The sequence below is a fragment of the Simochromis diagramma genome, unplaced genomic scaffold, assembly GCF_900408965.1.
Source record: "Simochromis diagramma unplaced genomic scaffold, fSimDia1.1 OVJJ01000802.1, whole genome shotgun sequence".
Taxonomy (NCBI): domain Eukaryota; kingdom Metazoa; phylum Chordata; class Actinopteri; order Cichliformes; family Cichlidae; genus Simochromis; species Simochromis diagramma.
The window spans coordinates 6,506,821-6,529,195 of record NW_024387492.1 but is presented as its reverse complement, the minus strand read 5'-3'; the positions used below and the strand labels follow the sequence as shown (position 1 = coordinate 6,529,195).

The 22,375-nt window shown below is 39.6% G+C and overlaps 1 protein-coding gene across 1 annotated transcript in view; it reads right to left on the bottom strand.

Annotated features, from left to right (window-relative positions):
- Positions 1 to 1,629: 1,629 nt before the first annotated feature.
- Positions 1,630 to 22,375, bottom strand: part of nkain2 (sodium/potassium transporting ATPase interacting 2) — a 100,763-nt gene continuing 80,017 nt past the window's right edge. Inside the window, exons 5-7 of the mRNA XM_040018276.1 lie at positions 18,325 to 18,385; positions 10,022 to 10,103; positions 1,630 to 5,569 (exon numbers count right to left, since the gene is read on the bottom strand). Of these exons, the coding sequence (XP_039874210.1) occupies positions 5,560 to 5,569; positions 10,022 to 10,103; positions 18,325 to 18,385 (153 nt within the window). The 3' untranslated portion in view covers positions 1,630 to 5,559. The remainder of the gene's footprint in view (positions 5,570 to 10,021; positions 10,104 to 18,324; positions 18,386 to 22,375) is intronic.

Genomic DNA, 22,375 nt, shown 5'->3' with positions numbered 1-22,375 from the left:
GTCTTTCTGACCAAGGTTTGTGTTTTAATTCATAATAATGTGTTTTTGTAATACAAAAAAATACAGATAATGTCCGTATTTTCTTACTGTATCCCCCCCCCCAAGAGTCTAAGAGGTCTTTGGGCAATTCATTTCTGGGAAATTTTATTGAAGGAGAACAAAAAACTTCAGATTGCTGTGTATCTGCTGTGGCAATGTCCTTGAGCAAGATACTGAATCTTTGTCAGCTTCGTTTACGAGAAACTGAATACATCACTTTGTACTGCTGTGCAAATCATTATAACAACTCAGAGAGGAAAGAATCGAGCAATAGCACTTGTTGTAGACCACTTACTCTTTGTTGCATCACACTCACAGTTCTCCTCTTTATAAAAATCCAGCTCTGGTTAAATTTCATCAGGAAAAGTGAAGAATGAAAGCAGTTTGAATGGACACATTTTTAATGCAGCAGAACTTTCAAATGAATCTAAGTAGGGTACCTGTAAAATGGGTTGTTAGCTTTGTTACAACTTCTCATTAATGCCACAGGGCTGGGGCCACACACTAATTAGTTTTCTTGTTCTGGCTGTGCCCAATTGGTTTTAATGGAGAATGCCAACAATGTTCAGAGAGGAAAAAAAATCTTTACAAGTGCACGTTTATTACATAAGGCCTCAAACCCAATCAGGAAGGTGCTGTTTTACACAAAACAGGTCAAAAAGTAACTAGTGTGCAGGGTATAAAATAGTTCAACTACTTGCATTCTTCAGCATTTCTTCAGCCTTACAATTAACTGGCCTTGCTCACTCCGGGAATGTTTTCCCATATAAGTGGGTAGATGTGTCATTCCTTCCTTTAACATTGATTTGCTGTTGAAATGACTGTTGTAGTTTTTTGGAACATGAACAACAGCTTCCCAGTTTTGACTGCATGTGGGAGTTAAACAGGCGTAGTTGTTGATGACAGGGTGCACTGAATATTTCAGAATCTGCTGATCAGCTGCAGTTTTCCTACATAAGCATTGCTGGGGTTTACAGATAATGGTCGGAAAAAGATAAACTATCAAGTAAGCAAAAGGTCTCTGGGTGAAAATGTCTTCTTGATGCCAAAGGTCTTAGGAGAATGGACAGACTGCTATGAGCTCACATGAAGGCAAAAATAACCTAATTATCAATCATTATAATCAGGGTAAGCAGAAGAGCATCTCTGAATGAGCAACACACTGAACCTTGAAGCAGCAGAAGACCAAACTGGGCCAGCTATGAATAGAATACTAATACTACAGTTCAAATTCATACAATAGACAAACCTTTGGGATGTGGTGGAACGGGAGGTTGACATCCTGGATGTGCAGCTGATAAATCTGGAGCAACTGTGTGACGCTGTGACGCTTGCATGTCAATATGAAGCAAAACTTTCTAGCACCTTGTTGAAGCTGTGCTACAACAAACGAAGGCAGTGCCAAAGGCTAAATTAGGTCCAACCCAGTCCCAGCAAAGTGTGAGCGTATACTTGATAAGAAACCCTGAAGTCCACAGAAATAGCCCAGTCTGTAAATGCTAAACTAATTTACATGCATAATATAGCTGGGATGAATAATCTGAGCTAATGTCTAAAAGGAATCAAAGAATAGAGGACACAGTACAGACGTTCCTTCTCCACACTCTACTTTAATCCCAGCTGTCTTGTTTATGTACAGTCAGTCACCTGTGGGAAACCCATCATATGAAGAGAAGGCGCTAACATACATACATGGTACATTCTAGTCAGTGGTGAACTTCAACAAATCAACCCAGAGCCACAGAGAAAAGACTGGACGTCTCTGCTCCCACTTTCAGTAAGTGGCACATTTCCGTAACGATGTACTGTGAAAATAGTTGCTAAATATAAGATGATCATGTCTTATTGCATTTTCAAACACTCGTCTAACAGAAGATTATCTGTTTCAACATACCAATTTCCCTCCAGAATGTATGCTTTGTTAAATTAAAGCGCAAATTTCCACCTAAATCAATTATCTAAGAGAACTCAGCTATCTGGTATCTCATACCACACAGAGTATCTTGGAGCTTTTTTATTGCAGTGTCAAGAGTTTTACACTGGCTTGATTGAATGTTTATTTACACTGATCAACACAATAATGGCTTGGCTCAATTCTTCTACAAATTCTTTTTTCCTTTTATCACACAAAAGCTCTATTGACTGTTCCAAAGTCTAAATGGGCTCAACCAGCTCTCGAGATAAATAACAAACAGTGTAGCTGCTGTCTTCCTTTTTACTTTAAAAATGTATTATTACTGTTGTTATTGCTGTTTTTTCACCTTTAACAAGCTCTTCCTTCAGCTTAAATTGGCACCTCGCTTTAGAGCAGAGCGTTTGTTTTTTTAATTGTCTTTTTGTTCGGTTCTGGGTTCAAGTCTGCATAGTTCACCATGACATAGAAAACAATGCACTGCAGTACACAGTCCCACATGTGGTCTCACACACACACACACACACACACACACACACACACACACACACACACACACACACACACACACACACACACACACACTTGGGTCACATTATATTTCTGAAATCCTTTCTCGCTTGTTAAATGTACCAAATTAGGACTTTCTAGATTACTGATTACACAGCGTGGTCAAAGACAAATTTATTAACAAATAAAATCCACTTTCAGTTCAAATAAAGTCATTTCATAATGCTGCGACTGACCATCTCTTTCAATTAAGCTTCACAATAATGGAACATTTTCACAGTTTCCCGATTTGAACTGTGCGAAACAAACCAAGCTGTCAGAAAGCCACATGTGCACGTGTTTGGTTGACAGTTCAAATACAAATGAATATTAGTTAATTTAATTACGTGTTGAATTGAAAGTGAATTTTAAGGCCTAACAGACCAGTTAATTAAACAATTACAGCCTATAGTGCAACTAATACTCTCCCTCCGCCTTGTCCTCTCTTTCGCGCTCTGATTTCAAATATACTATACAGTTAGAAGAAGTAAAACATAGTAGTCCCACTTATACACAACATCATACAGTATTAGTCAACTAGAAAAAACAGTAAACACAGCCACATGTGAATAAAAAACGTCTAGAAGGTCAAAGTTACATTTCATAGTTTTACATCGTAGTAGCTATTTTTCTCCCTTTACTCAGTAGACATTTCAGACTGTGTTATTTATAGAAAAAAACCCACAAAGTTCACATTTAGGACTCTTGGAGGAGCTTTTGAGGAGCATTCGACAAACCAAACAGTTCCCATTTTTAAGTAGCTAGTTAGTCACACGCAGCATGAGATTAAATATGCAACAGTTTGGGAAACACCTCATGCAAACACACAAAATGCTGTTTCTGTCCTCCGGAGCGACCGTCGGCGGAGCCCCACAGGGCAGCGATTTGAAACGCCTGGAGTTTCATTACAAAACGGATATACTGCTGAAGATACTGGCCGAGGGGGTGCTTAAGGTGGATTTTGAGACGAATTTTGTTGAGGAAAACAGTCTGACCTTGTCCATCCTTCTTTTGTGAGAAGCCAGTGTTTTTCCCACCAGAAAAAAAAAAAGAGTTTCTCAGTAAAAGAAGAAGGCCTCAAAACATTTGGTCCAGTGATTACAATACAAATGCAACATCAGTCACATTTCCAGGAGGAGTCAGTTGAATAAAAATAAAACATAAAATAAAAAAAAAACTGCTGGCTATCTGGAATGCCAATATAATTTTAATTTGTGATATCTTTTATCAGTTTTCTTTCATGGAAACCCTGCAAAGTAAACTTGAGACCTACTATTATTGGTCCCAGTCTGCGGCTCTCTGAAACCGAGGTCTACAGAGGTCTATGTGATGGTACAGTTGGCACTTTAAGCATTAAAAGTGGAGCAATGAAGTGAAAGAGGAGAACTGCTAAATGTCTTTCTCTGTTTTTTTGTCCTCATCGGGCTGCTGGCGAGGGTGTGCAAGGATACGGCAAACCTTGCTTTCCCCATTTGTTCCTTTCAATCTTTTATCATTCACCACAAAGGCGAAACATCAAATAATGCATCAAAGAATATCATTTAAAGGCTTCCCTGTTCTCCAGTGACGGTGACCACCATCTTTCGGGAAGGTTTCCTTCTCTAACATCCAGCTCCCTGAACTGACAGAAAAGTGCCAATTCACGACACGACAGGCTGCTCTGACTGTGATTGTCATTTATATAAAGTGTTGCCTGCAGAAGATTTTGGCTGCTTTTGAATTATTATTAAAAAGAGCTGGATATTGCAAAAAAGGGTGATTTGCCATTCTTTCTTTAAAAAAAAAAAAAAAAAAGAGTCTAATTAAGAAAAAGAGAATCGCTTGTTTGGTGACAGATATGGGGTAGTCTACACAAGGACTGAGACGGATGGGAACCTGTCGCTCTCCTGTGACATTTTCTGTCTTTGTTACCATCTCTGTATGTGTCTTGGGTGGAAGACGAAATATTTATACAGCACAGCTGTTTTTTTTTCCTTGTATGGCTGAAAACACCCCGACCTTTGGGATGCTGCAGCTAAGAAGTGTGGGTCATCTCTACCTGCTGCGTCAGTCAAGTGTTCAGTCTTTCAATTGTAAACATTAAGATTCACATTAGCAGTAAAAAAAAAAGAAAAAAGTGAAGTGCTAAGATTTGTCCTAAGTTTGTGTGTGTGTGTGTGTTTGTGTGCATGCATGCGTTCACATGTACATTACTCAACGCCTGTCTGTGAATGCGTCTGCTTCCTGTACGCATGCACAGATGAGAGGACGGTAAAATCAACGCTGTTGGATAACATTCAACATTTATTTGCCAGAGTAAAATGTGTCCTCCTGCCGTCTTGGCCATCACCGTTAGAAAACCAGATCCTGAAATTCACCGAAAATAAATAAATAAATAACTAAAACAAAATAAAAAAAAAAACTTTAGGAAAAAAAGGTGTTTAACATTCCTTAATCGGTAGTCATGTTCGGAGATTCTTCGCTGGACTTTTCCAAGTGTTAATCAGTCAGGCACAAAGAGCAAAAAGTTCCAGAGAAGGTTAAACAGGCTCTGTTGTGTGCACGGGGATGGTTTTTAAACTCTTTGGTGAGGCGCAAGAGCTGTTAGATACCAACACACTTAACCAGCGCTCCTGAAACATGTTTTTTTTTTTTCTTTTGACAGCAGAAAATTGAACGAGTTCTCATTGGAAGCTCGCAGGAACACGTGACCGTCGAGCGTGGCCTCTTTGCATCCCTTCGGTTTCCCTCGTAAAGCAGACGCCCAGCAGCACAAGGGAGAAGCAAGTCACTGGCTACTGACCGGGTCTGAGGAAGGAATCAAAAACGTCCTGCAGTTACCATGCTGAGCCACATGAGGCCAATGTTTCATCAGGAACTCCACTGAAAGACAGGCTAGTGGGAAGCCATCTGACCAAGTGTTTGGGGAGATTTGTGAGCTGAATCGCAGAGAGTCATCTGTTCCCTGTCTACTTGACTGTGTGTCTCTGTTGTTTATTAAAAGACAGTTGGGAGTAATAAAAACAGGATTTTAAGCAGGAATCGTTGGTAAGGCAGCACTCTTGGAGTCGCTTCTGGGCTTATTTTGACCTGTGGGGGGAAAAAAAAGAGAAGATGAAGAAAACCCAAAACAATGCCAATGATTTTATTTCTATTCTAACTGGTAAGTAGTTATTTTTAAGGTGCGATAAGACATGAAAACATAAAGTGTATGTGACACGGTCAAATCTTCCGTAAAAATGAGAACACTGAAGGTTAAGAGGTTTATGCTGAAATGCTAAGCAGTACATTGTCTTCAGTACACTCCCTGACTTAGTCATTTACTCATGATAATGTTGCTGGATGAGAACATCATGAGCACTTGTCCCATGTGTTTTGTGAAAGATAACACTCGAGAGAGAGCCTGACACTCTCAAGGGTACACTGGCTCTGTGATACCCCACACCCCCTTTTTGTTGCCAAAACAATCATCTGACATTAATGCAATCATATTACATCATCTTTAATGCAGTGATGTCTAACTGTAAGAGTAAGACTAAGATTTGGTAGCCGTGTAACCTGTACTTTGAAAAAGTCTTGAGCCATCTGTTCTTGTCTTTTTTTTTAGAGGGCTCTTGAGCAACAGCTCTCCAGATTTTTCTGAAAAAAGTTTTTCTTTGGGCAGTGGCTGCTTTTTCACTATTTCGTATCAGCCCATTTCTTTTACCTGACCATTTTCAGAGAAGTGTTTTTCTTCTGTTAGGCCCTTTAACACTGACCCTTGAAACATTCAAGTACAAAAAAACCTCCCCTCACTCAAGTGATAAACCAGTGGTGTATCTACACATAACAGACAACTTAGCTAAGAGACCATTTTAAAATGCATCTTGAGGCACTTTGTTACCAAAACACATTATTTGTTCCCATTTCTTCAGTTTCTAGTCTTTAGCTGAAAACTTATCATATTTTAGCACACTGTGCAGTGTTTTCAATCCATCCATCTTCTTCCACTTTTAGGGCGTTACAGGTTACACTCTTTACAGGTCGCCAATCTATTGCAGGGCTAACACAGAGAGACAGACATCCATTCACACTGACATGTGTACCCTGTCAATTTAGAATGACCAATGAATCTAACCCTCTGCATGTGGGGCTATGAGAGGAAGCTGGTGTACTAGGACCAACTCGTGGGGAACATGCAAACTCCACACAGAACAGCCCTAGACAGCTGACGAATTCAAACTCAGGATCTTGCTGCTGTGCAGTGACGATATACTGATGGTGAACCACGCCTTCAAGAGTTATTCCTGAAGACTAATTTAAAAAAAAAAAATACAAGAAAGATTGCCTGAGCGAAATCAGGCAATGTTTAAAAATAAGGTTATACCAAGGTTGCTAGAATTGTACAAACTCATGTATGTTTGCACACAATTCAGTAAATCACTCCAAGTTTTCCCTATTTTTCTAGCAAAACATAAAGAAATGGTGGATGGCTCAAGACTTGTAATTTCTCATTCTAAGGATAACAAATATTACAAAGCGTCGGATGTAGTGGTTTAAAGTATGCCACCACTGGACTCTAGAGCATTAGAGATGTGTTCTCTGGAGTCTCGACTCACACTTCTCTGTCTGGCAATCCCATGATGAGTCTGGGTTTGGCAGTTGCCAGGACAACAGTGCTTGTCTGACTGCATTGTGGCAAGTGTAAAATTGAATGGAGCGGTGATAATGGTGTTTGTTGTTCATGAGTCAGGTTCGGCCCCTTAGTTCCAGTGAAAGAAACTCTTAATGCTTCAACATCCCAAGACTCTTGGACAATTTCATTCTCCCAACTTTGTGGGAGCAGTTTGGGGACAACCCCTTCCTGTTCCAACATAGTTGCTCACAAGTGCAAAGCAAGGTCCATAAAGACATGGATGAGCCAGTTTGGAGTGGAAGAACTTGACTGGCCTGCACAGAGTCCTGACCTCAACCCAAATACTTTTGGCAATACAGCGCACTGTACTCACAGCAGTCACTGCTGGTCTTATGCTACCTACCAGCAACCACGTAAAAATTGAATCCTCTCTTTCTAACAGAACGTGTTTTAAATATTACAAGTGAATGCTGTCAAAATAAAGCACTTTGAAATCAGATGATTCTTGGCGATACAGCCTATCATTCAAAACTATGCCACAACGCAATCGAGGTCAACTGCGTTAGGAATGGGAACCAAGAACTGGTTCTTGTAAAGAACTGGTTCCCAATTGTTAGTCTGCTTGCCTCGATTCCACTTATTGGTTCCACTTGTACTCGTGCTACAGTCGGCTGATTTCAGTTTGCGTGTCAGAGGAGCAAATTAGCGTCAAAGTCTGCCGCGTGGATATGGACACTACTTTTTATTTCTATTACAGAAACGTATGAGAGCATGATAAAAAGAGCCGGAGCAAATGAAGTGCAAACTGCATCGAGAACAGAAAGAAGATGCATTACACTGCTAACACAACTTTGCCTCTTTGCAAGCACCTGTGCAGAGAACATGCTAACATTAAGCTAGCCAAGAACCCAGAATGATGTTAAAGCTGATAAGTGAATACTAACCCCAGCTCAGCTGTCAGACCCTGAACTTCAACACGTAGCAACCTGATGAGCAGTCAGACTTCTCAAAATGTCTTTGTTCTGGTTTTCATCTTTGCTTAGTGCTGTCAGTTTTGTGTTCATAACCAAATACTAAGAGAAAGATCGTATGTGTGTTCTCATTAGGACAGGGGTTTGTGTTGATGTATGGGGCTGTAGCCTAAAGAGACTTTGAGACAATGTGTTTCAGGTCATTTTACAGAGTAAAAAGCAATGTAACAAATTATTTTCTTCTAGGAGTTATTAAGTATCGTACTGCAATACCTCCAGCATGCACAAACATTTGACCACATAGCACTGCAATCAATTTGCATGAATGTAATGTCTTTGATATGCTGCTTAGCAATGGCAGAGCCAATGAGAACCCACTGAAAATCAATAAGAGAATGGATAAGGAATCAAATAGATAAGTGTTATTGATAATGGAATCAGAATTGCTAATTTCTTATCAATTTCCACCCCTAATTAGCGTGAGACAAAAAGATGAGGACTAAATAAAATGTGTAATAAATTCACTCCAAGAGTTTCAGCTCTGTATATTTTTTTCTATCATAAAACCACAAAAGTCATTTTTTTTCTTTGTAAAAAGAAAGACATTTCTACAGAAGGCTGGAGGGGTGACTGTTGTGCGTGTGTGTGTGTAGGTGTGTGTTTGTGTGTTTTTCCTTTGGGATGGTACAGCTGATGCTTTTTTATTGGTCCCTCTGGCCAGAGCCAATAAACACCAAACTGAAGGGACAACAGCTGGAGAACAATGATAGCATATTGATGATGTTTGTGTCAGTATGTGTGCATATACTGTAAAGTACGTTTGTGTGTCCATATGTGTACAAGCACAACTACTGTCTGGATGTTTCTGCGTATGAGTCTGTGTGTACTCATGCTTCAGCTCTCGTGTGTATGTTTATGTGTGTTTGTGTTTCCAGCAATTATCTTGGGTGGGGAGGTGTGTGTGTGTGTGTGTGTGTGGAGGGTTTTTTGATGATTTATGACCCGTGTTATGGCTTCCACAGGGGAGATATAAAACTACAGAATGGTCCTTTATTGCCTTTCTTCTTTGTTTAGTCCTATGTTTCATCCATCACTCTGTGTTTCTCTTTTTAGCCACTCCTCTCTCTTTTTCTTTCTCTTCATCTACTAGCCTCTCACCCATCTCTCTCTCTCTCTCTAATTTGCTCTGGCTCTTTTCTAATAAAAACTGTTATTGATAACCTGCCCGCTGCACATCAGTGGAATCACCATTACTTTTCCTCGCTGTTTGTTACACTGGTGGACCTCTTTCCTGCGTTCGCTCGGCGCCTTCCCCACAACAAACCGAGACAGTGAGATTGATGCACGGTTGTCTGAGCCTGGACTCGTCTTGTGATCTCCTATTGGCTTCGCCGCCTAAGAGCAGCCGAGGATTTTGATGAAACTGCAATCCACAGTTTGAGTCTAGGGAAATTACCATATAAACTAGGATCTATCCTGCAAATACGCAAAAGAAAAACCTTGCAACAACAACAAAAGCCACTCCATGAGACAAAAATAATACTCTGGTAGGTGCTCGTTCCAGTCAGAGTGGAAAAGATGGTTAAGAGCTAATTATCAAAAACAGTGTAGTGGTTTTCACTACATGGCTCACCTTTATTTGTGAGGGGAGTGATAAAAGCACCACAATGGTGATAACTGATGAGACCCTGAGCTGGTAAATGATAAGCCCTTATGCTGATAGAGCAAGAACGTGCCTATATCCACCTCTGCAGAATGCATGATATCAAACCCAGATGAAAATGAGCCCCTAAACAGACTGTTGGAGTTGAATTTTAGCGGGTGAGAGCTTTTCGGGGTTTAAAAAAGTGAGGAATGACCATGGCACTGATGTTGTTGGTACAACATATGATAAAATTAACCTCAAAGTATTTTAGCCAGGCATCTGCAAAAGAGACAGAGTGTCCCCATACTTACATGTACATGGGTTGTAGTTGAAGGTGGGAGGTCTTCTGAGGCCCCTGGTAGCCATACGAGTCAAACCCTCCTATAAAATCAACTGCACAAAAAAACAAAAGCAATTAGAGAAAGCGTATGTCACCGTGGTTATCAAGTGGGAACATCCCACAACAGATGATTCATGCCTTTAAACCTACTCCACCTACAGAGGTCTCAGCAGTACATTTTGAACCAGAACCACCATCTCTGTTGCTTCTATTCCTGCTAATCAGGATTGTAAGCATGAAACGGCTTCAAGTAAAAATTCTGCAATGCAAATTTCCTATCTATTTTTAGGTGCAAGACTAAGACTTATGCAGCGATATATATTTATGCCTTGAGAATACGCTTAACTCCTAAATTATCTAGGATAGCTCCACAGATTCCTGAGCTGAGGAGCTGCCAGCAGGTGGTTGCTTTCCTCACACAGAGGCAGAAAGCCTGGACTTTTGAAGCGAGGGAGCCATGATATTTCTTTTACTTTGATGTTGCAGAGCTCATAAAATGATACTTCCCTGCCTTGATCAGCAGCATACATTCCTATTTATTCTGTGAGATTTCATAACTTCAAGTACAATGCAGAGTTTTGGCTGTCACTGCATAGACCAAACGTAGCTGTGAATTTACCTTAAACCTGCAGAAAACAAGTCTAAATAACATCTTACAGCAAGTACCACATACAGTCAGGCATCTTTATTCCCAAAACAAGCCCTCATTATGGCAGATAGCTTTTATATGTCTATTACTAAGATAATAACATACATACATTGCATGTATGTATTGCATCGTGCATTAGATGAGAAGATTGATGTAAATCTTTATGCAACCCAATAAGCTTAGCTCTACAATTATCAGATAGATAACCAACATGTTACCTCTTGTTTAGTTAATCTATATTAAAAAAAATGTAAAAAAAAAAAAAAAAAAGGCAGTTTTTTTTAGCAACTTAGATTATTTGATTATGTACAGTTAGCCATCCTTTAATCACTAAAAATATTATATTTTTAAAATCAAATAAAAAAGAGATAATGTGTTACTAAAATTGTAGATGTAGATGATTTTGTTTGAGAAAAATTTCTCCTGTTTCAAAGATTTTGCTATGCTAACTCGCAGCTAGCTATAGCCTCAACAGCTAATCACTTATTTAGTACTGAAATAATAAATATAATTTCTGTATTAAGTCGCACCTGTATTGCATGGAAGCCTGTAACTCAAAATTTCAAGAAAATCTATCAGTAACTTGAAATTGTGACTTTTTTTCAGTGGGTTACGGCCCTACCAGGACCTCCCCTTGTGTGGGTGTGGCGTTCTCTCTCAGCCTCCTCCTCCTTTGCTCCACCCCTTTGTCTTTCTCACTCTTCTCTCTCCCCAGGACACAGCTGGTGTTCATTGGCCTCGTTCACCACCTGGGCCCAGTCAGCAATCACCTCTCTGAGATTATATAGGCTGGGGAAGAACTGTGTGATGGTGGTGATTTCTCTGGTGTTTCTTCATTGTGTTCTGGGTGTCGAAAGAGGTCCTACTGTGTGATTGTCCTGCCTGTGGCGTGGAGCTGTGGGAGCTGTGGGAGCTGTGGGAGCTGTGGGAGCTGTGGGAGCTGTGGGGAGAGTAGCTGCTTCATGTGAGTAGTGTGGACTTGTGGGCCTCAACAGCAGCAGCAGTAGTGGAACTTCCTGCCGTTAGTGACAGGTTGGGCTTGTGGGCCCCCGGAAGTGCCTGTTTGGTTGTTGTGTCCTTTGTTCTTGCGAGCTTTTTCTTTTTCTAGTGTTATTGGTAAAACGGCTTTGCCGTCTCTGTCAGTTCAAATTATTTGTAATAAAACTATATTATATACTGAACACCTCTGTCTGGTTTCCTTTTCATTCCATTCTGGACCCATTTGTTACGGGTCCCCACACTCACAACCCAAGACCTCTTCGTGGGGATGTAACACAGTGGTGGAAACAAAGTGTTGGATGGTTTTAATATTCGCTAGCTCTGAAGCTAGTGAATAATTTTCGATCAGCTTAACTAACTTCAGTAACCCTTCAAAACTTAGTTTTACATCTTTATTTTTCTTGTGACCGGCTGGATGCGAGAAGAAAGACAAGAGGCAAAAAGATGTTAACTAGCCAGCTAACTTGGTGCTATCGTCTTGGCTCTATGAATCCTGATTTTCATGCCTCGAGATTTATTGCAATATCAGCTGCATAAGACACTGATCATTATTGGACTCGAAAGAATTTAGACTGCTGCTTTAATGGTCAATGGCAACTCGGTTTGCTTTTGGAAGTTGAGGAACATTTCAATACGGAAATGGATAATGATGCTGGACTTAACAACCAGACTGTAATTGCCTTTATTAAAAAAAAATAAAAAAAAAGTTGAAATATGCCTGTGCACATAACTAAATTTTCACGTTAAATTAAAAATAATCATTTAATATAGATCTTGCAACACTGAGACATTTAAAAGTTTACTTTAAAGACAACCATACTCTACATTATCAGTAAAGAATATGAAAATCTAACACTGATTATTATTAAAAGCTATTTAGTATTTTAGGAATTTGGCATGACATACTTTTCTTGATTGTTTATTTCACTTAAAATCTTAATCTTTAGTCTTAATTAGTTGTAAAACAAGTTGTCCTTTATTTTTTCACATTGCTTGCATGAGAAATTTGAATATCAGCCTAACACACAACAGAAAAGCAGATGGAACAGTTTCTGGTGGTCATTCAGCTGATTGTGACTGTTCAGAAAGACAAGACAGAGCCTCTGTTGGCGCATGGAGCTTTCCTTCTTTGTGTGGATCCTTTTGTGGAGGAATGGCCTGGTGTAAACCGTAAGGGTTTCCTGCTGATTCATGCTGCAGTCAAATAGCCTCAGCAGAGTTTCTGCCATGCTCGACCCTTTGAACACTAGAGAAAATGGAGCCTCTGAGCTTGTCAGCGTGCTGCCTGTCAAGCTGTAGCTACCCAATTTAAAAATTCAGATTTGTTATTCATAAGGCTCAAGACTGTCCAGTAAGAGTGTAAGCACATAAGCAACTCTCTCGAGAATGTTGCAAAACTTTATATTTCTTTACATTTATTACTGGTCAAACATTTCTCTGATGACTGTTAAATAAAAAGTTGCTCTTGCTATGTTAAAGTGTTCATTCACAACTGCGTGTCGTTTGTGTGTACGAATGCGTTTGATAAAAATCTGTCTGGCACATTTGAGTAGCTCTGAGACAGATAACACTTACTATCTTGATTAATACACATGCGCACACACACACACACCTACACATATGCTCAGGCAAGCACAGAATAATTATCAAGGTAATGAGCTTTCTCAGCAACTCAAATTATTATTGGTCCTAAGTGAGTTTTCACTTCTTCACCCAAGGCCCATTTCCACCAAGCTCCCTTATTGTTTATTCACCCAGGATGGATCATTGTGTACCACTTTCCACAGCCAAAATTTGGGACTCACTGCTTAGCATCACTATCATTGTTTTTTATATATTAAATCTGATGGATTTATCAATGCTTTATCTGGAGTTCAAGCCCAGCTTTTCCAGTTCAAAGTCAGATAATTATTGTTTCACCACAATGTACCTCCAAGGACTTGTGATTGACTAAAAAAAAAAAGACACAGAGCTTGAATTACAATATCCTGAAAGGTTTTTATGGTTTTCAAAACATGTTGCCTATCCCTACTTTAACAGAGGGCTGAGACTTTAATTTGAATCCTGATTCTTTCTGATAGCATTTTCCCCTTGAGAAGTATTAAAATCTTCCATGCAGTTTATTATCTCTCATCTGTGTGCAGTTTGAAGGTTTTCCTCATGTCTGCAGGAATTTCCTCCGTGCCCTTGTTTGCTCCCACAGTCCAAAGACATGCAATTTCGATAGACTGAAAGCTCTAAATTGCCTGTTGGTGTGAACGTGAGTGCGAATGCATTTGTCAACACGCATTAACAATTTCATAGACTAGCAACCTGGCCAGACTCTACCTTGTGCCTCCTTCTCCGTGTACACTATAATAGGCTCCAGCTCCCATCACCTTTTAATATCATAATTGATTTAGAAAATGGATGAATGTATGGGTCAGCTGTTAATATGTGGAGGTGAAATTTGCCCAGATTTGTTAAAGTCCCTCACAACATGGTTTCAAATTATAGCTTTTCTATCTACTGTGAAATGTTCATGAATAAATAAGTAATGGAAAGCGCCCCACTACACTCATCATGTGTTGATTGATGAGTTTTTTTCATTATGCTGTTAATGTCAACAGAGCCATTAAAGGAGAGGAAATATGGCACTCAACGAATCCTGTCTAGAAATATATAAAGGACTATTCTGTTACCCAAAGAATTCCCGTCTTTGCTACCAAAAGGCCAATCAACAGCTAAATAATATAAAAAAAATTCAACGATACAATCACCATGCAGTTCAGAATCATTTATAATGGTTCATGACAGCTTCAACAGTTTGGTAGAAGATATTATTCCTTACTATATAAAGTTATAGAGATATATCTTTCTCAGGTTACTGTGACATTATTTAGAATGGGCTTCATTCCTTAGTACTGATGTGGTGAGAGACTCAACTGTAAATGAAATTATAATGATGTTCAGGTAGTACATGTGTAATCAGCAGGGGAACAGAAGCTCAGAAAAAAACGTATTTTGGGGCAAAGACACCAAACTTTTTAATAACTTTTAATAAAAAAAATTAATTTCTCTTTTGATTCTATCCATGCAGTTTTTATGTCTCGTGTTTATCTATTTAGGGACTTTGTCTTGTTAACATGAAATAATTGTCCAAAAAAGTCCTGCCACTTGTCAGCCTTCTTGCTAATGCCTCTAGACAGTTATTCTGAACATCCTGTTTAGATAAATGGGAAGAGATCCTGCATGTATACAATGTATAGATCATTGGCGTTCTGCAAGGGCAAGCAAGGCAAGCAGGGCTTGGCCTGTGAAATCTCAAAGAGACATCAATTAAAGTGAAAGCAATCTCTCTTTTTGTATCTCAAACAGCGTTTTGTCTTGAACTTTCCACCATCCTATAAATTACTGTCATTTTGTAGATGTTGCAGGCTATTAGGAGGCTTGCCTCCAACCATTATTGGCTAATGCCATGTAGACAGAGTACATAAGCCTGCCACAACATAGCAGAAACTACTGTGAAAATTTATGACAACAACACAACTGACTCTCAGGTTTCCTGGTTTGACTGTTGCTCTTTTGAGGTAAGGGTGGGATAATTACCATCCTTGCCACTACAGAATTTTCTCAGATTTCTATTCAAGAGTCTCTCGGTGACATCTTTCTCTTAGTCTCTGTTAGTGCATGAAAATGCTGTGAACTCTGACATCTTTTAGCTGAGCCCTATCAGCTCAAACCAATGAAAAGTAAGAACAGGCACTAAAATGTGAAAAAATAAAGCTGTTGCACTTTGACAGAAACATGTGCTCAGACAGGACTACATGACTCATGGATGAGTAAATGTTATTTAAACTTTTTCCAGGGACTGGATTTGTTACCTTAAAAACTGAGAGTGTTTGTTTTTGGCAACATTTCACGCCACTAAGCACAGTGATGGCAACACATTTCTCTCATCAAAGTCTGCTGCTTAGTTCTGTCAAACTCTCTCTCGGGGTGCAGCATCAGGAGGAATGTGCAGTATCGAAAGCCAGCGGCCAAAATGCAGTTAACAAAAGGGCAAATACTAAATGTTGCACATCAATTATTTAGACATGGAGATGAAGGCAAAGTGGCATTTTAGGTTTACTGTCATCACTGAGCTTATTAAAATGCAGTATTAAAAAAAACTCCTCTCAAAAACAACCCCTGAAACTCAATTATTTTCCTTTAAAGTCTCATAAATGTAACATTACATTACTCTCAGCTGTTCTTAAATTCTTACACTATGATGATTTCACTTTTCGCTGTGACCTCGTTTGACATAGAGGTCGTCCTGTCCCAGTACTGACCCACACTTTTATAACAGACGGGATAAATTTGCCCCCTTCAATCTCGACTCCCAATCTGCTCAGGGCAGGAAGGAAAGCAGAAAAATGTGTCTAGTCTCGAGGCTTCAAACTATTTCCACTGATCTAGTCTGCATTTATTACCTATCAATATTTATGCGTTAACAAGCAGCCTCCATGGTTCACTGTTGAATAAGACATGCCACGGTATTGATCTTTGGGAAAAACGGCTGCGTCTACTTTAACGGAATAACTTAACTGATGGCCTCAGGTAAATGGGCTCATTCAAGTAAATGCACAAGGATGCACACTGCATTTTAAAAGCAACAAAAACTGAATTAACATGTTGATGTGCCACATTTTCATCTTCTGCACCACATGCAAAGGCAACTATTTAGACTCACATCTTACATAAAACGCTTACTATATAGTAGTCAGTGTCACCTCTGGAAAACCAGCCCAATTCCAAATCAGCATGGTTGTATTAATGAATTGATGTATCGATAAAAGCCTCAATAAAGACAAATATTTTGTGAATTGACTGATGAACATCTTTTAGTTCCCTTTCTCTTCACACATTTTTCCCTCCATGACTGTTGCTTGGTGATGGTGGTTGAAAGTGGGAAGCATGAGGGAGAGACCTGCAGTATGAATGAAAAGCAACTTTGATCTAGCAGAAATGTGCTCAGCTATCTTCATCCTCCACACTTTCTCTCACGTCTCTTTCTCTGCATGTTGCTGTAAAATGAATGAGCCCGGCTGTTAAGTCTGTGGGCTACAAGTTTCACTGTGAATTTGTGTCGGTAAAGTAGTGGTAACGACCCTCAACGAGACAATGGCTCCATTCAAACCTTCTGCTTTTTTTTATTAAGAGAATAAACAAGATGGACAGGAGGAGTGTAGTGAGAGGGCGACAGATTGAATTTATTTTAGAAGCCTGACCCTTCAAAGCAACTTTACCCAGTATATTAGAAATCAACCACTCACTGAACCTTGCCAAACAGAGTTTAGTCAGAGCTTAGCAACCGTAACCAGGAACAGCCGGTTTGTCAACCTTTGGATTTCTACACATGCTAAAAGCAGCCAGAGAAACAATTAAAATCCTCAGTTTAAATGGCTGCAGTTTTTAAAAAAATCTTTTCAAACGAACAAACAAAAAAATCCAGAACAGATTAAACCATTCGACAGAACAAAAAAACTGAAATTTTTTCTCATCGTGTCAACGTCATTGGTTGTGGACCCAGAGTTTTGAGTATCTGTTGACATTCAATTCTTTGATCATTTATTTATATATATTTCTTATTTTTTTGATTGTCATGCTCCTTTGTATTTGTAGCCTTAAGTACTTTGTTTCAGATCCCATGTATTTACATTTGTTTTCTGGCTTGAAGTTATTCTGTATACTTGTTATTTTTCTAGCCCTTTTCCTTATATACTTCTGTGTCAAGTGTGTCTTAGGGTTTAGTCTCTGTGTATAATCACTTTCTTTTTTCCTTTTGATACTCTCCTGACTTCTGTGTCTCATTTCTAGGTTAGTCTACTTCCTGTCTCATTATCTTTGAATAGTTTCACCTGTTTCTTGTTCCCCAGCTGTTTCCACTCCACTCAGTATCCTTCAGTGTGTTCCTGTGACATTTCCCTGTCTTTCAATTAAACCTCGTCATGTCATTCTGTTTCCATACCTGCCTGTTTCACTGTGTTTTTCTCTGTGCTGCCTGTATTTTATTGTTTTGTATCGTGGACTTTGTTTTACTTCTGTTTTGTGAAGATTTATGAATTTTACAAACAGTAAACTAAAAATACCTCAGGAGTTGGAATGTGGCTCAGTGCTCAAACCTGAGGATGTGTGCTTTGTGACAAATGGTACGACTGGTGTTTATAAACTCTGAGTGAGACAGCTCACCTGTCTGAAGCAGAGAATTAAATCTGATGGTAGAATCTCACTAATCCTGTCTCCATGTTAGAGCTAATAAAGTCACAGCTGCTGTGCAACTCGTGTAAATACTTGCAACTCCCTCTACTCATATGCTCATATGGATCCCGCAGATGCGATTCTGCAGGTATTTAATGAATGTTGATAAGATTGATATTTCAGAAGTCGCATATTTTCATGTGAATCAATTATAACTTTTGTTTGTGGATCTCAATGTAACTCCCCATATGTAATCATTTATTCCTCGCACACACTTAAAAGAGATGAAAGTACTCATTTAAATAGAGGATTATGTAAGTTTCAAAAAACAAAAACATAATTTTGCTTTCAAGGTATTTTTCGTGTATGACCATGTGACTGCAGGTATGTGACTGTGTACTTACAGCTATCCTCCTCTTCAGAAATAAGCTTGACCACGTAACAGGCGTAGATAAACCCCACCAACTAGAGACAAAGACAAAGGAAAAAAGACAAAAAACAGAGGAACATTACTCTTTTGTGCAACACAGAGAGAAAGCGGAAAACATGTGAGGGTGAACAAATAGTTGGAACAGATAGAGAAAACAGGTGTTGGTGGAAGTGGAGCGGAACAGCACTGTGGTATTTTGCTCCAAAATAGAGCGCTGTGTGTGTGTGTGTGCAAAAACATATTTTCAATGACAACCACAAGGTTATCCCAAATTTTCATGGTTTTAGAGCTCTACAGACACTGTTTTAGTGCATAATTTATTAACAGAAAACACCAATGTGTCACAACTGTTGCTCTACAATGTCATGCTGTGGGTAAACATGTGCCGTCTATTGCCTCGGTCACAAGCAATAACTCTAGCTTACAAAGTCAAGGCAGATAATGCTACATTTGTGATTATCATCAGAATGAAAACCTTACACCACCGCTGTGGGGTAGGGCTTTGTAAGCGTACAACCACAGGTGAACCTCACAGTCTTCCATCTCATCATGTCATGTCCGTTTGAAGCCATTCACATACCTGGAAATAATGAGGGCCAAACAATCAAAAAAGGATGCTGCAGCTCTGTGCTGTGATTGTTACAGGGAGAAGCTTACATTAAACATGTGTGTATCTGTCTGGGTTATGTTTAGACTGTGGTACAGCAATCCACACCAGCAAAACACCTTTTGCTATCTGATCTGCTTTCCCATTGGCTGTCTGTTTCCTAGGAGACCGATAGGAGGTGGCCGATTGGAGCAAAGATGCAGGAAGGTGCAGTCGATGTAAGGTCGGGGTTTTAGTGACCTTATTACCCCGCGATGACAGAGGAGGAGAAGAGGATGGAGGGAAGAGATAAAACGTGGGATGGGAGGAAAAATAGGTATACACGTGTGTTTGTATGAGGCATTAATTTAACCTATTACCCTGAATAAAGAGGACTTATTGCTGAAATATGGCTTTAATGTGTTGGGAAAATGACATTGACCTGGTTGGTATTCTATTGACTACATGGACGGATGCCAACACACACACACAAGCGCATAAACACTCAGCTAGCTGCAAATGTGAGGAGCTACATTTGAGATTCAGTGTATATCTCAAGGTCCTGACCTCATTTACTCTAAATAATGTTCAGCTCCCAAAGCTCCCCTCCGTTTCTCACACTCTGACTATTCCTTCCAGCTTCTCTTCCTTTTTCTCTCGCCATTATACATCCCATTTCCTTCCACCTTGTACTCGCTCTCTCCTCTGCCTCACACAAGGAAACGAGTCAGGAATACAGTGTTTCGCTGCACGGTAGATGAATTTACTTAAAGCTAAGCCACATACAGGAGGAGGAAACTGCTGCCGGTATCAGCGGGGGGATCAAAACTGATGAGAAAACAAATGTGCTTTGTGCAGCAGATATGCCATGAGAAATATCCACTGGTCAAAGATGCTGATAAGTTTACGTCCTACAACATCGCAGCTGTCGGTACTACTGACAGCATCATTTCAAAGATTAGGATGACCTCGACCTCGGGCTGCGTCTCCTGTCTGCCGCCAATCCAGCTTGAAATGATTTTTATATTAGTATTCACTTGAAGCAGACTTTTTGCATTGCAAAGTCAAAATGTTGCTTAAAAGACTATGAAGAGTTTAGGGAGTTTTCCACCAATGATCGGGAGCTTGTTCTGTCTTCTTCTGCAGGCTCATTGGCTCTGAAAATGACTTTTGGGTGCAGTTGTGTTAGCGCGACTGAACAGGGAGCGGAGAGCCGTGCCCGCCCTGCGATAGGGAACATTCTGATCAGCTGTGACGGAGTACGTTTCTCTGCACATCAATATCCTGTTAATATTCGTGAAACTCAAGTATTCCGTTTTTGGTTTTTGCTGCATATAAACATAATATCCTGTTTACAAGAAGTCTGATTATATCTCGTCCTGAAGTCAAGAAATCCAAATAAGATAGCTGGGGTTCACCAATATTAGGTATGGGGCTGTAAGCATGTGTGTTCCTTATCTTGTTTATTGCTGGAGTTCTGGGTGTGTCTATGTTTGATCCCTGCAGTTATATTTGGACTATTCTGCTCATGAACCCTGGAAAATAGCATATTTGATATTTTAGGTTTTGCAGGGGCAAACACTTCCAAACCACATTTTTAGTTTTGACTAAGATTTTGATTAAAAAGTGCCAATAGCAACCAACTAGAAACCCTTTGTCAGTGTAAGATACAACTCACAGACAATTACAAAACAGGTGTGTGTATAAATAAAAACTGAATGGCATGATTTGCAACTCTCATAAACACCTATGTTATTCACAAACAAGAATAGAAATCACATCAAATGTTTGAGCTGTGAAAATGTACCATTTTAAGGAAAAAAAGAGGTCATTTTAAACATGTCTCCAAAACATTGGGACAGGGCCATGTTTAGCAGTTTGTAGCATCACCTCTTTTTGACAGTCTGTAACTATCTGGGAACTGATAAGAGTAGTTGCTGGGCTTAGTGGATCGCAGGCCGACCAGTTCAGCACCCGGACTCTACTACAGAGCCATGCTGTTGGACTAGCTGCACTATACTGTTTAGTACTGGATGGGAGCATTTCCTGCTTTAAAACCTGTTTATATCTTTCAGCATTGATGGTGCCTGTCCAGATGTATCTATAGACACTAATGCATCACCGTACCATCAGAGATACAGGCTTTACTCGTGAGTTACAAGTGATAGCAACTTCCATTAGGGACTCATTACTGTTGTTGACAAAGGCCTGAGGATCACAGAAATCCAGTACTGATTTTAAGCCTTGTCTCTTATGCATAGAGACTTCTCCAGATTCTCTAAAATCTTTTGATAATATTATGTACTGTATATGGTTAAATATTTCACATATTTATTTTATGTCAAGGAACATTACTCTGAAAGTGTTCAACAACTGATAGACACAATTTTTTTGCAGATTGGTAAAACCTTGCCCATCTTTACTTCTCAGAAACTAGGCCTCTCTAAAATCAACTTTTTTTTTTATCAGGGATTGTAAAAAGACAGAAATACGGTGTTTTAGCTTCTCCACAGTACATGCTTTCTGCCTTTTAGTGAGCTATACCCCCAGGTTTCTCAGACAGACTCTGGCTCCTTTTTTTCATTTTGTCTGTGGATTTAGGTTTCCTAGTTACTGAGCGATGTTCAGTGTGACGAGTGGAAATGGAAAAAGCACCACTTCAGCATCAACTCAGACAGGATCCCTGCCCCTGATCAGCCTGACAAGCAATAACTTGTACAGCTTCACCATTTCGCCGCACAGCACCGTGCACCTCACTCAGAGCAGAAGCCCTTTATTCTCATTAGGTTTTATGAGCACAAGGTCGCATGCAATCCCAGGAGGCAGGAGTTTATCCCATTTCTTAAACATACCGTTTATCGAATGCCTGTTGCCATGGTAAACACTGCAAATGTAGTTAGTTATGCAACAGTAAGTCCGTAAAACCTAGTTGCATTATTCCAAGGTAGAGAAAAGTAATGGTATGGGTGATAAATTGTGAGATATGCATGTTCTTCCCGCTTCGATGTAGTTGACTGCAACATTTCTCCCCTTCAGAGCTTGAACAGAGTGTTCTGAACAAATGTTTGCAATGATAACGATGGCAAAGTGGCCTTCCTGCACTGCAGTTACACCTCCTAGTTTCGCAGAGTCTGTGAGTGGCTGATACACATGCACGTGCATGCTTTCAATCTCAACTCTTCTTCTTGGTGTATTTGTTTTACGGCTCCCATTTGGCATTTATAACAGATTAGTCCATGTTAACAATGATTCAATTAATTTATTAAATGAAGTAAGAATGAAATGGGGTGTTGCGATGGTAAATGCCATTATCTGGCAAGGCCTGGACTCAGCTACCCACAGGTGTGATTGTTAAGTGTGAAGTTGTCAATACTACTAATCTGCAAATAAACCCAAAGTACAAAATAATAGGATGTAAGATTTACTAATGATATTTAAT